This window comes from Buteo buteo, chromosome 17, assembly GCF_964188355.1.
Source record: "Buteo buteo chromosome 17, bButBut1.hap1.1, whole genome shotgun sequence".
In the NCBI taxonomy this organism is placed as follows: domain Eukaryota; kingdom Metazoa; phylum Chordata; class Aves; order Accipitriformes; family Accipitridae; genus Buteo; species Buteo buteo.
The window spans coordinates 1,303,701-1,317,143 of NC_134187.1; the positions used below are offsets into that span (position 1 = coordinate 1,303,701).

The 13,443-nt window shown below is 64.2% G+C and overlaps 1 protein-coding gene across 2 annotated transcripts; it reads left to right on the top strand.

Annotated features, from left to right (window-relative positions):
* The first annotated feature begins 5,504 nt into the window (after positions 1–5,504).
* On the top strand, positions 5,505–11,101 carry SCARA3 (scavenger receptor class A member 3). 2 transcript variants are annotated; one of them, XM_075049789.1, is made up of 6 exons: positions 5,505–5,868; positions 7,160–7,219; positions 7,287–7,406; positions 7,876–7,974; positions 8,431–9,474; positions 10,330–11,101. In XM_075049789.1, exons 1-6 carry the CDS (start codon positions 5,862–5,864, stop codon positions 10,767–10,769), a joined length of 1,770 nt encoding a protein of 589 aa, XP_074905890.1. In that variant the 5' UTR covers positions 5,505–5,861; the 3' UTR covers positions 10,770–11,101. The 2 variants fall into 2 exon arrangements, with proteins under 2 accessions (XP_074905890.1, XP_074905891.1); XM_075049790.1 differs by lacking the exon at positions 7,160–7,219.
* The last annotated feature ends 2,342 nt before the right edge of the window (positions 11,102–13,443 follow it).

Consider the following 13,443-nt stretch of genomic DNA (forward strand, 5'->3'; position numbering starts at 1 on the left):
CCCGAGGCCGCGGCACCTCGCCGTCTCCAACGACGTCCCCCCGTGCTGGGGTGATCGGCACCTCCGCGCCGCGCCGGAGCCGTTGGGGAACGAGCCGAGGTGGGGGGACTCTGACGACGACCTCGAGCAGTGGAGGGAGGAATTCCCGGCCCTGTGGGCGCAGTACGAGACGGACTGCGGGCTGGTGTCCGGCAAGGTGGAGGTGACCGGGGCACCCGTGCCCTTCCAACAGCAACCCCGATTTTCGGCAGACGTGGAAGAGGCGGTGGCGAGCATCCTGCAGGACCTGCTGGATGACGGCGTGGTGGTGGAAGGCGTCTCTCCCTCCAACAGCCCTTTACAGCCCATCCGAAAGGCCGACGGGAGGTCGTGGCGCCTGACGCTGAATTGCAGAGCTGTCAACAGGGCCACCCCGGTGACGGTGGCTCCGGTGATCCTGGACGGGAGCAAGCTCGTCTCGACCCTCAGCCCCAAGAGCAAGTATTTCTCGGTGGTGGATCTGTCGAACTCCTGCTTCGCCATCCCCTTGGCAGCAGGCTCCATGGCCAGGTTTGCCTTCACCTTCTGGTACCAGCAGTACCTCTTCACCCGGCTGCCCCAGGGCTTCCACAGCACCACCTCCATCGTGCACCAGCGGGTGGCTCAGATGTTGCTCCAGCTGGACCAAGGAGACAAACCTTGGGTTTTGTCCTCCGTCGACGACATCCTCATCGCTGGCACAAACCAAAAGACGACCAAAGCCCGAACGAGGAGAGTCCTGAAGCTGATCCAAGAAACGGGCTTTAAAGCCAAGCTTGAGAAGGCGCAGCTCGTCCGGCCCAAGGTGGACTACCTGGGGATGACCATCGGGGCCGAGGGGCGAGAGATTCAGGCCAGCAAGCTGGAGGCCATCAGCAGAGCGCCCTGCCCACGGGACGTCCACAGCCTCCGCTCGCTGCTCGGCCAGCTCGGCTCCTTGCAGGATCACATCGCCGGCTACTGGGAGCTGGCCTGGCCGCTCCACCGCCTCACCACGGAGCAGACCGGCTGGGAATGGGGACCGGAGCAGGAGGAGGCGTTGGACAAGCTGAAATACGCCGTCCTGGCTGCACCCACCCTGCGCTTCCCAGATAAGTCCCAGCCCTTTGTTATCAGGTTAACGATCGGCAAAGAGGCGGTAGGGGCTGCCTTGCTGCAGGAAGATGAAAGGGGCCGGCTGGTCCCGGTGGGACACAGCTCCCGCATCCTGAAGGACCGTGAGGTCTCCTACGTGCCGCAGGAGAAGGAGTGCCTGGCCGCGATCTGGGCCGTGCAGGCGTTCGAGACCCTCGTAGGGCCGGCCCCCATCCTTATCCAGATGCCCCATTCCCCTTGGAAGTATCTCCTACGGGGCGACCCGTTGGGGTCCAGCGGGACGAACCCGCACCTGGCGCAGTGGACTCTGCTGCTGGTGAAGAAGGGGGTGACGGCGAGGGGATCCCAGCCGAAGAGGGGACACCCCCCCGGCAGCCTGGTCCCCACCGCTCCCCCCCTACAGCAGCTGCCCTCCGACTTCCCCAAGGCCAACGTGTGGTTCACGGCCAGCAAGAAAGTTTGCTCCGTCGGCTTTGCTGCGGCCAGCCTGGAAGAGCAGTGGCTGCTCGGGGTGGCCGAGGGCAGCTCGGTGTTGGGCGCGGAGCTGGTGGTCCTCAGGGAGCTCCTGCGCCGACACCGGTACCCCTCACCCCTCTGTTTGTACACCAGCTGCTGGTCCTTGGTGGAAAGGTTGCAAAGCCAGATGTGGGAGTGGGAGCCGTGGGCGTGCTCCAGCCAGGGTTTATGGTCGAGCATCCTGCAGTGGGTCCACGCCAACCCAGGGATGCTGCACATCAGGGACGTGGGCTGGGACGGATGCAAGGACCCGAAGCAGTGGGAGTGGAGCCAGAAAGTGGGCAAGAGGGCCAGGGCGATGGCCGGCAGGGCCGTGGGCAGCCGGCAAATTTGGGAGCCTTCGAAGTACGAGAAGCAAGAAATAATCGCCCAGTGTCACAGCTGGTTGCACGAGGGGGTGGAGAGGACCCTGGCAAGGGTACGGCGGGTCGCGGGCTGGGAAGGTGACGGCAGGGAGGTGGCCCGTTGGGTGCAGAACTGCCTGAAATGTGCCGCGGGCAGGGTGCTGGTCCAGCGGGCGGAGGGGCCGTGGTCGCAGCTCCAGCTGGGCTACATCAGTGGTCTCCCCAAGACCGAGGAGGGGCACCGCTCCCTCTTGGTGGTGGAGGATGAGTTTTCGGGGTGGGTGGAAGCCTTCCTGTTGCAGGAGGCGACCGCGGAGGAGGTGGCCGAGGTGCTCTGCAGAGAGGTTTTTACACGGTACGGGACGCCTCGTGCCATCCATTTGCCGAACGTGCCGCGCATCCTCCGGCATGCCGTCGTGAATGTGGCGTCCGACACGGAGATCCCGTGGGACATCCTGCAGTCCGGCCAGGCGGCATCGGCCACGGCAACCCTGCAGCGGCTGGCCCGGGGGGCCGGCAAGGAGTGGGTGAAGATGCTCCCCTTGATCCTGACGGGGATCAGATCCGTACAGGTACGGAAAGCGGTGCTAAGCCCTTACCAAATTATTTCGGGCTTCCCGTTGGAGGTGCGGAGGGGATGCGAGGAGGACGTCTGTCCCCACGGCAATGTCCTCCCGCAGCTCCGCCGGCTGCAGGAGGACAGGGTCCTCTACAAGCGCCGGACCCAAGTCGTGCTGCTGCGGGGCTGCCTGGAGGGGGATGCTCCGTAGCCGTAGCCCCCCCGACTCCTCCGTGAGATTGCTGTCTCTGTGGGTTGTGTATCGTGGTGGGGGGAGAAAATGGGTGTACTGGGCTTACTGGGGGGCTTTTAGGAAGGACTAGGGGAGCTTTTAGGCAGGACTAGGGAGCTTTTAGGCAGGACTGGAATGCGCAACCTCTTGTTAATGGTGTTCGAGGATGGGGAGGGAAGACTTGCTGGGTATACCGGTTTTGACTGGGATGGAGTTGGTTTTCTTCATAGCATCCAGCACGGTGCTGGGCTCTCCGGCTGTGGTCCCAGCAGTGATGGGAGCACTGGGATGGTGTTGCCACCCTCAGTCCCGGGGGGCTTGGGGGAGCTGGGCCAGTTTTTGCTTGGGACCATGGGAGATGGTGAGTGATGGCCTTTGCGTCACTTGCTTTGGTTTTTGTATTTTCTTTCCCTCTTTTTCCACTTCTTCATTTATTAAACGATTTTTACCTTGACCCACAAGTTTTCTTGTTTTTCCTCTTCCTTTCTGTACTGGGTTTGGCCGGGATAGAGTTAAATTCTTCATAGCAGCTTGCGGTTTGGATTTGCGCTGAGAAGTGTTGATAAGAGAGGCATGCTTTAGTTATCACAATGCTTGCACAGTGTCAAGGCCTTTTCTGCTTCTCGTACTCCTCTGCCTACGGGGGGGTTCACCCACAACACCATTAATCACGTCTCAAGGCTCAGCAGCCTTTGGGAGCGGTGGAGGAGGAGAAGAGAGGAGCCACCGGTGTCCCACACCTGAGTCTCAACCCCCATTAGTGACCTTCACATGATCTCTTGATGGTCCTCATGGTCTTCAAAGGGTTGTGGGTCAGTAGTCTTCTCCATCTCTCCTGACAGTTCCCAGGTTGTAGCTCTCCAAGCCCCTCTGCTACTTAAAATCATAGAATCATTTAGGTTGGAAAAGACCCTTAAGATCATCAAGTCCAACGGGTAAACCAAACGATGAAGGTGGTGGAGGGTGACCATGAGCCCTGTGGGTGCACAGACCCTGGGAACCCCAAGCTCTGGTCCATAAGCTGGTTGAAGCCAGAGGAGCAGCAAGGTGGGAAGCTCTCGGCTGTTTAATGGGAGCTGGTGTGGGGCCACCACCCCGACTCGGGGACCCCCAAACGACGAGCTGCACTTGATGGCAGGATCCAGGGCACGGCAGGTAGCCCAGGGTCTGGTAGCCCAGGGACTTGTGGCAGGGACCCATCTGCCACCCCAGCAGAAGTATATTTACTGCTTCTGTGGCGAGACGGCAGCCCAAACGCTGAGTCAGCACGGATGCAAGAGAGCAACCCCGCCGCTGATTTAGCACCAGCATTTAGCCGGCTGGTAAATCCCGTAGCAAGGCAGCGGTTAAAATAGCTGCAGCCAAAGGAAGGCGGCATGGACTGAGTTGGACATCTCTGGATCGGCTCCACCGGCCATGAGTCATCAGGGACGGCCTGAATGGGCTGAGGAAGAGCAGCAAACTGCAGCCGCCGAGGATGAGGATGGTGGGAAGAAGACCTTGGCTGTCAGCGAGCATCCTCCGGCAGCCACCTCGTGAACCCCAAAAAGATGCCCTGGGCTGGGGTGGCAGAGGGCAGAACCACTGCAAGAACGTCACTCGTGGGGCTCTGGCGATTAAAAAATTGTCATGATAGGCGTTGGCGTGTTCTCCGGTACAACGTGGTGGGGAAAGTCCGGGGAAGCAGCAGAGAGACCCCAAAATGCTCCTAGAAATGGCCAGGGGGGCGAGGGGGAGGCTCCAGGACCTGAAAACACAAGATGGCAATGTCCAGGAGCCACGTCCGAGTGAGGAGGGGGGAGGCAGGTGCTGGTATGGGGAATATTATAGAAAATCGACGAATATAACCCGGACGAGAAGGGCAGGCCAGGGCTGGAGCAAGCAGGGGGCTGCTGCAGGAGTGGCGGAGGTTTGGCCAGCTGGAGACCCCCCCCCGTGATGTCCCAGAGGTGGCCGGGGGACCCTTGGAGGAGGAGGGAGGCCGTGCAGGGAGGAAGGCTGCCTGGGAGCCCGGCTGGGTCTCAGCAGAGGGCAGCAGCAGCCCGACACAAAAGCCTTGGTGGGGAGGGGGGTCTCAGCAAGGAACCCCCAAACATCCCTGACCCCCACCCCATGCCTCTGAACTGGGACCACCGCTCCAAAGCAGAAGTCAGGAGCCAAACCACAGCACCTTGGGTCCCAGCCAGGACCCCAGACCCCAAACCACAGCACCCTGTGTCTCCGACCCAGACCCAGGGGCCCAGAGCAGGACCCCAGACCCCAAACTACAGCACCCCATATCCCTGACCCAGATCCAGGGGCCAGACCCCAGACCCCAGACCCAGCACCCCATCTCCCTGCGTCCCTGCCCCAGATCCAAGGGCCATACCCAGGACCCCAAACCCATCTCCTCATGTTCTCGACCCAGATCCAGGGGCCCAAAGCAGGACCCCAGACCCATGTCCCCATATCCCTGCCCCAGATCCAGGGGCCGTACCCCAGACCCCAGACCCATCGCCCCATCTCCCTGACCCAGACGCGTGTACCCAAACCCCCAATCCTGATGCCAGCCCCCCCATCTCCCTAAGCCAAACTCCCGAGCCCCGCTGCCCTTGGACCAGAACCCCCTCCCCAGACCAGCACAACTTCTCCAGACCCCAGGCCGCCCCCCAAATACGGCTGAGTGAGGCCGGCACGGCACAGCACAGCACGGCACGACGTCGGTCGGACATTTGTTAGTCATTAGGGCTGGAGGGAAGGAGGGCGGGCGCGGGACCAGCCTTTCTTCTCCAGCACATATCCCAGCGCCTCGCCTTTCGGTGGCCGGCGTCCAGCCCAACTGGGCTCTGCCGTCACCCGTCGCCCATTCCCCCATCCCGCGTGGGCAGAGGCCATGGGCGAGCGGGCGGCCGTGGGGATGCTCCGCCACCGCCATTGCTTTTGAAGGCTCCCCAGGAAGTTTTGGGAGCGGGGGGCCGGCGGTGGGGAGCAGCCCCGGCCATGCTGGCCGCTCGCTGACGCTTGCCGGGAAAAGAAGTGCCGGGGTGGATGCGGGAACCGGGGCGGTGAGGCCTGGGTCGGTGCAGGATTGCACCCACCGCCCCCCAGCTCGGGGGCTATGAGAGGTGAGTGGGGGGCAGCCCTGGGGGCGGGGGTTGGAACCGTGGGGAGAGGAGCGGGGCTGGTGGCACAGGGGACAGGAGGGGACGGCTGTGCCGGAGTTGGTAGCGGAGCTGGGGGGGCAGCCGGCATCGGGGTGGATGCACCCCCCGAATCCCACCGCATCCCTGCTCCCCATGGGCGGCATCTCCCCATGGCTGGGGGCTGAGCCGGCTTTGGCCACGGCTGGGGAACCCCACACCGCTGTGGGGAGCAAAAGGGGCTGGGGGGGGGCAAGGTTCCAGGGCTCCCAGACCAGCGGCAGCGCTTCCCCCCCCCGCCGTGCTCAGAGCCCATCACTTGTTGACTCCATGGGGCAGAAAAGCAAAATTTGAGGCAGCCAAAAAGCAAAGGGCCACGGCAGGGAGGACGGAGGGAATCGCTGCTGCCCCCAAACCAGAGAACCCCCCCCCCCGCCCGCAGCCCCTCTCCTGCCCCCCGCCTGCTTTTGCAGGGGGGAGACCGGGCTTTATAAAGCAGGGGATGTCGGTGCCACGGTCACTCCAGCCGTGCCTGCAGCCCCCCTGCAGCACCCCCGGCTGGAAACCCTCCTTCTGCCGGCGAGGAGGTGGGGGAGGCCCCGGGCAGGGGGTGGCTGGGCTGGCGGGGGGCTGCGGGGGGCTCTCGGGCATGGTACAGCTTTGGGGAGCCAGGGAAAGAGGCACCGTCCCCCTGCCCCAGGCTCCTTCGGGGTCGGGTACCGGTGCTGAGCGCATCCCCCGTGCCGGAGCCATCGGTGAGATCCGGCCCATGGTGTTTCCCACCCTGTGGGAGCACCCCAACTCGCCCCCCCACCGGGATGGGGGTCCAGGCTGGGTGCCAGCTGAGGCGGCATGTGGATTTTTCTTTGCTGCCACGGTTTTTGCGAGAAGGGGCTGGGAAGCCGCAAAGCCCCTTGGGGCTGGGAGCCAGGAGCCGTCAGCTTCTCCATCATCCACTTTTTTTGGCCAAATTCAACCAAATTTCCCCAAGTTTACGGTCTTGGAGCGCAAAGGTCGCAGCCAAGTCCCGCAGGAGGTGGAGCGGGGACGTGTCCCAACGGGCTGGTGCCACCGGGCTTTGCCCAGCTGAGGGTGGCAGCGATGGGTCCCACGCGGCTCCTCAGCTTTTCCCCGGGGACGCCGGGTTACGGCGAGGCTCGGAGCTCGTCCCCAGGGACCACCGGCATCCTCGGTGGGATGGGAGCCGGAGAGTGCAGGCAGCAGGCAGGGCCCTGGCAGCGCAGGCAGCTCAGGTCCCTCCCGTGTTGGCTTTCAGAAGACGAGCCAGCGGGAGGAGAGGAAGAGGAGATGCCGACCTTCAGCTACCGGCCGAGCGGTAAGGATGTCCCCCGGGGTGGGCAGGGGGTGCGGCAGGGCCTGATCCTTCCCCTCTCTGCGCTCAGGCAGGGCACGGACCAGCTGCAGCCGGTGCCAGAAGAACCTCTCCCTCCAGACGGCTGTCAAAGTCCTCTACATCTTCTCCATCCTCCTCATCGTGGCCGTGACCGTGCTGGCTGCCTTGGGTGAGCACGGGCAGCGTTGGGAGGTCCGGCTCCTGCCTTCCCTCCTGCCGTCCTCGGGGCAGCCCCTCGGGGATACCGGGGCTCCCCCAAAGCACCTTCAGCACCCAGCCCTGGAGAGGAGCATCCAGCTCCCCCTGACCTGCCCCTGGGATGTACGTGGGATGCTGTGCTTGATGCCACCTCACTAAGGAATGGCTTTACCCCCGTGGGGACCTCAGGAACCACCCCCGACCCCAGAGATTGCCACCCCGTCACCTCCGCGGGCAAGAAACAGCCTCCAAGGCTCAGCGGAGGGACGGTGGGCTCCCCGGGGCTGGACCCCCAGAGATGCTTTGTAGACCTTAGCCAAGCCCCAAACCCGAAAGCCCCTTGGGACACCCAACTCACGGAGCCAGCACCCACCAGCCACCCAGCCTGACTCTTCGAGCCCCTGCCCACCTCCCCTGACCTCCCCACCTTTCCTCCACAGTGTTCAAGAAAGTCAACTCCATCTCCAATGACATCAGCTCAGCCCAGACTTACTACGAGAAGAAGATCGTATCCATCCAGGAGGACCTCCAGGGGCTGGGTGAGTGGCTCGCACCTGGACCTGGAGGTCTTCTCCAGGTTTCAGCCCCACACGTCCCTCCAGCTGAGCAGACCTCAGCTGCTCAGCGCTGCCAGCCAGGGGCTGAAGCATCTCCACTTTTCAGGTTCTGGGGCTCCCTCAGAACCAAACCCCCACTTATCTCCCAGGATTTTGGGGAGGGATGACCACACGACCTTGAGGGTAGGGTTGGCGGTGTTCGGCTTTTTGGAGAACTTGCTGCACAGAGGCGGCTGGAGCAGGATGGGGGGGGGGGGCTGGTGCAGGCTGGTGGCATCAACCTTGTCCCAGCTGTGGCTCCGTGGTGGTGCACATCTCCAGGGTCTGCAAGGACAGACCATGGTGAGGCTCCTTCCTCCGCTCCGGTCCTCAGCGGGAGGGTCTCCAGGCCCGGCGAGGGATGGGTTGGGGTAACAGACCCCTCTGCCCTTCATTCAGATGAGAAGACCTCGGGGAACTGCTCCCTCTGCCACGAGACAGGACAGCTGAGCCAGGAGATCACCAAGCTGCAGGGAGAGCTGGAGGAGATCCAGAAGATGCTGTTGGTTCAAGAAATCCTGCTCGACCGGACCTCCCAGACCCACAACCAGCTGTCATCCACCAGCAACAAGATCACCAGCGAGGTGGACGACTGCTCCTTCTCCATCCGGCAGGTCAACGAAAGCTTGGGGCAGCTCCTGGCCCAGGTTGGGGGCTGGCAGGTGGTCACCTCCCAGCTGGACAACTCTCTCAAGGGCTTGGCCCAGGAGCGCTACGATGTCCGAGCAGCCATGCAGCAGATGAACTTCACCCTGGGACAAACCTCCGACTGGATCCAGGTCATCCAGAGGAAGACGGACGAGGAGACGCTGACGCTGCAGAAGATCGTCACCGAGTGGCAGAACTACACCCGCCTCTTCGGCGGGCTGCGGGCCACCTCCTCCAAGACCAGCGAGCTGGTGAAGAGCATCCAAGGCAGCATCGGCGCAGCAGCTCGGCAGGTCGGCCAGAATTCGGAGAGCATGCATGACCTGGTGCTGCAGGTGATGGGGCTGCAGCTGCAGCTGGACAACATCTCCTCCTTCCTGGACGACCACGAGGAGAACATGAATGACTTGCGCTACCACAACAGGTACACGCAGAACCGCACCGCCGAGCGCTTCGAGACCCTGGAAGGTCGCATGACGTCCCACGAGATTGAGATCAGCACCATCTTCGCCAACATCAACGCCACCGACAGCCACGTCCACAGCATGCTGCGCTACCTGGACGATGTGCGGCTCTCCTGTACCTTGGGCTTCCACACCCATGCTGAGGAGCTCTACTACCTGAACAAATCCCTCAGCCTGGTCCAGGGCACCACGGACCTGCTGCGGGAGCGTTACAGCCTGCTCAGCGCCCGGCTGGACTTTGACATCCGCAACTTGTCCATGGTCATGGAGGAGATGAAGGTGGTGGACGTCCGGCATGGGGAGATGCTGAAAAACATCACCATCTTACGAGGTGAGGTGCATCCCGGTGGGTTACAGTCTAAGCCCTGCCTGGGCATGGGTTGGGGCCAGGCGTGTTGGGCAGGCAGTTTTGGGGGGGCTGTTTCTTCTGTGGCTGAGCATGGTGGGATCTGGGCTCTTTGGGAGCATCCTGCACCCAAGGCAGGCGGTGGAGGACCCAAACCGCCATCGCTGAGGCCAAGGTAGCACTGGGATGTGCACAAAGACACCCAGGCGCTTGCCCATGGATGCAGGGGTGTCCTGGGGATGGAGCCGCATGGATTCGGCTTGCAGAGCTCTCCCTGCCTGGGGGGGGACAGGGACAGCGGGGAGGTGACCCGTGTCCTTCTAGCACAGCCGGCACGCACACCGGTGCCAGCGACCCTTCTTGCTGGTCCCGGTGGAGAGGGTATGGCTGCCCCTGGACGAGGGTGCCCAAAGCTTCTCCCAGTGGCTTGGGTGGCCTGGGGACATCTCCATCCACCCAGGGGAGCAGCGGCGCTGTCCCGGCTCCACCATCGGCTCCACGGAGCCCACGGGCACCCCGGCAGCTTCCCGCGCCGCCACAGACCACCCAGCCCGGGCACCATACGGCAACCGCATCTGCATCGTTACAGGGCTGCCCTAATTAATCAGCCGGGCCGTTTCCTGGATCTGGTTTTAGGGGGAGCCCCGTGGTGGCACCGTGTCCCCCCCCAGGGTGCCAATTGTCCTCGGAGCCCACAGCAAGGGCTGCGGGGTGGGATGAGCCGGGCTTAGCTGATCCCGGTGTTAGCGAGGGCTGCAGGGCTGGGGCATCTCCCTCTCTCCCCGCTTTGGGGTGCTACCCCCCCATACTCCCGATTCACCCCCTTCTCTCCCCCCCCAGGTGTGCCGGGACTCCCGGGCCCCCGCGGCCTCAAGGGCGACGTGGGCGTCAAGGGCCCCCCGGGAAGCGAAGGAGAGAAGGGCGACGTGGGCAGCCTGGGTTCGCCGGGACCCCAGGGACCCCCCGGCCCCCCGGGACCCCCCGGCCCCCAGGGTGAAAGGGGTCCCCTGGGCTTGAAAGGCTTCCCCGGCCTCAAGGGCACCAAGGGCAGCTTTGGGCAATCCGGCTCCCGGGGACAGGGGGGACCCAAGGGAGACCCCGGCCCCCCCGGGCCGGCTGGGGTGCCGGGGCCGGTGGGACCACCCGGACCGCAGGGCAAACCGGGACTCCCCGGGACCCCCGGGGCTGTCGGCCAGGCTGGGCCGACGGGGCCTAAGGGTGACCCCGGTTTGCGAGGACCCCCGGGGCTGCCGGGCCCCCCCGGCCCCCCAGGACAGTAACCCAGCCTGCTGCCAGCCAGGGCGCCAGGATGGGGGGTCCCCACCGCCACCCACCCCCCCCGGACTCCCAGAGCATCCCCACAGGGGTTTGAGGCAGAGCCTCGCAGGATTGGGGGGGGGGGGGGTGCAAAGGGGTCCCGGTCCCCCCCAGTGCGGGGGTCCGGGGCTGGTCCCCGGCTCTCAGGGATGCTGCCGGCTCCAGGCTCTGGGGTGGGGGGGTCCCCGTGGGACGGGGTACAGCTGGTTTGTGCCCTCTCCCCCGTCCGTCTGTCCCCCCCCAGCCCCGTGCTGTGTGTCCCCAGTGTACTCCCGGCACAATAAAGCTGTATGGGGACAGGTGACTCCTGCACTGGGAACACTGGGGTGGGGGGACGGGGGTGTGCTGGGGGGGCACCCACACCCAAACCGCTGCTGGTGGTGGGGTGCAAGTGGGGGGGGGAAGCGTGTTGTACCCGTGTGTGCTTGAGTGAGCACGCGTGGGCATATGTGTGCATGAGTGAGCGTGCATATGCATGAGTGAGCGTGCATGGGCATGAGTGTGCACGCATATACGCGTGTGCATGAGTGAACACGTGCACGTGTGCGTGACTGCGCGTGCATGCACATACGTGTGCATGAGTGAGTGTGCATGTGCAGGTGTGTGCACGAGCGTGTGCAGGACTGTGTGCCTGTGTGTGAGTGAGCACGTGTGGGCGTGAGTGAGCCTGTGCACGTGTGTGCATGACTGCGTGCACGCACATGTGTTTGCATGAGTGAGAATGTGCATGAGTGAGTATGCATGGGCACGTGCGTGCGTGAGTGAGGGTGCGTGTACACGTGTGGGCATATGCACACACGTACAGGCACGCATGCAGAGGATGTCCATAGATGTGCGCGCACGTGTGCAAGCGTGCATGTGTGCCATATGAGACACGGTCTCTGACAGGGACCCCACTCCCCTGCCGTGCCCCCCGGCAGAGCCGCTTCCCGGCTTCCCCCCCTTCAGGCCCCCCCACGGGCCCCCGCCATGCCCTTGGCAGTGGGAAATGGGGCTCTCGGCTCTCCCCCAAACTGGACCACCCCCCTCCTCCCCCCCTCCACTGCCCTGGGGATGCCCTGCCCTGGGCTGACCCTGCCTGGGGGGGGGGGGGTGCAGCCGGGACCCCCACCACCACAGGGAAGGTGCATTGCAGCTCTGCTCCGTGCCTCAGTTTCCCAAACCAGGTTGCCCGGTGAGACAGGCCACCGGGGTCGAAGGGAACGGTGTCACCTTCTCTGTGAGCCAAACCCAGGGTCCCCGAGACCCGGCTGTGGGGGGACACCACCGGAGCGGGGGGGGGTGACCGGAGGCCCCAGGTACCCAAGCCAGGGCCGCGGTGCCAAGAGCATCGTGGCGCTGGGGACAACAGCCAGGCCAGCCCCACCGTCCCCGTCCCCTCCATCCGCCGGGTGCCCCAGCTCCGGGACCCCCATGCCCTGCCCTGCCCGGGGCACAGGATCCGGCCGGCCAGGCGGTTTATTGCTGTTGGCAAAGCGTTTTCCTGTTTTCATCGCAGCAACAGCCTGAGGCTGGTTATTAACGCGGGCCAACACGGCCCCGGCTCTGGTTTGTAGCTGCTATGGCTGGAAAGGCAGCACGGGGTGGGGGGGTGGGCTCTGAGCAGGGAGCAGAGGGGGGAGCAGAGACCTGACAACTCGTTACACAGATGGGGCACAAGCTGACGGGCCCCCAAGCGATGGCTGGGCAGGGCTGGGTTCATCCTGCTGGGGCTCTGGGGAGGGCCAGCACAAAGCCCTGAAACCCCCCAGTGAGGGTCTGCTGGGGGGGACGTGGGCACCCTGCAAAGGGAAGCACACCACGGGCACACGGCTGGGCTGGGGGGGCTGCTCGGGGGGGCTGCCTCCGCCCCCAGCTCATACGCGAGATCTTAACGAACCGGCTGCAACTGCCCCCCGCCGCCGGCACGCAGACGGGCGTCGGAGCCTCGGCCATGCCCACCGTCACTCCGTGCCTCAGTTTCCCCCAACTAGGTAGGACCTGGCCATGCTATAACCCCCACCCCGACCTCCTCACCCCTTCCCAAACTCCTGCGTCTGCGGAAAAGCCGGAGAACATCTGGCCAGGGAGCAGCCTTAGCATAATATTGGGCAGCAGCTGTGCCAGTGTTTGTGGATGGGCGGCCGCCTCCTCTGCTGGGCCTGCAAAAAAATGTGCAAAGGCAGGGTTTTACCCCCCAGAACAGGCCAGAGCTGCGCTTTCCGGGTGGTGGTGAGGGTGGGTGATAGGATTTCAGAGCTGGGAGAAAAAGGATTAATAAATAAACGAGCGAAGGCGGGGAAGGGCCGGGTGGGAAATGCTGACGGCAGCCGGGACCGCTCGCCTTCGAGGGGGTTATTCTTGGCGGCTGCCGGTCGGTGGGGTGGGCACGGAGGGGAGCGGGGATCTCTCTTCCTGACGGGTTTGTCCTAAACGAAGGACAGCGCGGATCCGGCGCTTTCCACCCTGGGCATCCAGGCATGGGGTGCTGCGAACACAGACGGCCCACGGCAGCGATGCGCAAGGGGACGTCGCCCCATCGATGGCCGCCGCGGCCAAGCACAACAGTTTGCAGCTGCAGGGCTGCGGCCGCTGCTGACGGCGGCTCAGGTCGCCGGTCCCTGGCCAACACCCGAGTCCCATGAAAGGGCCCATTGA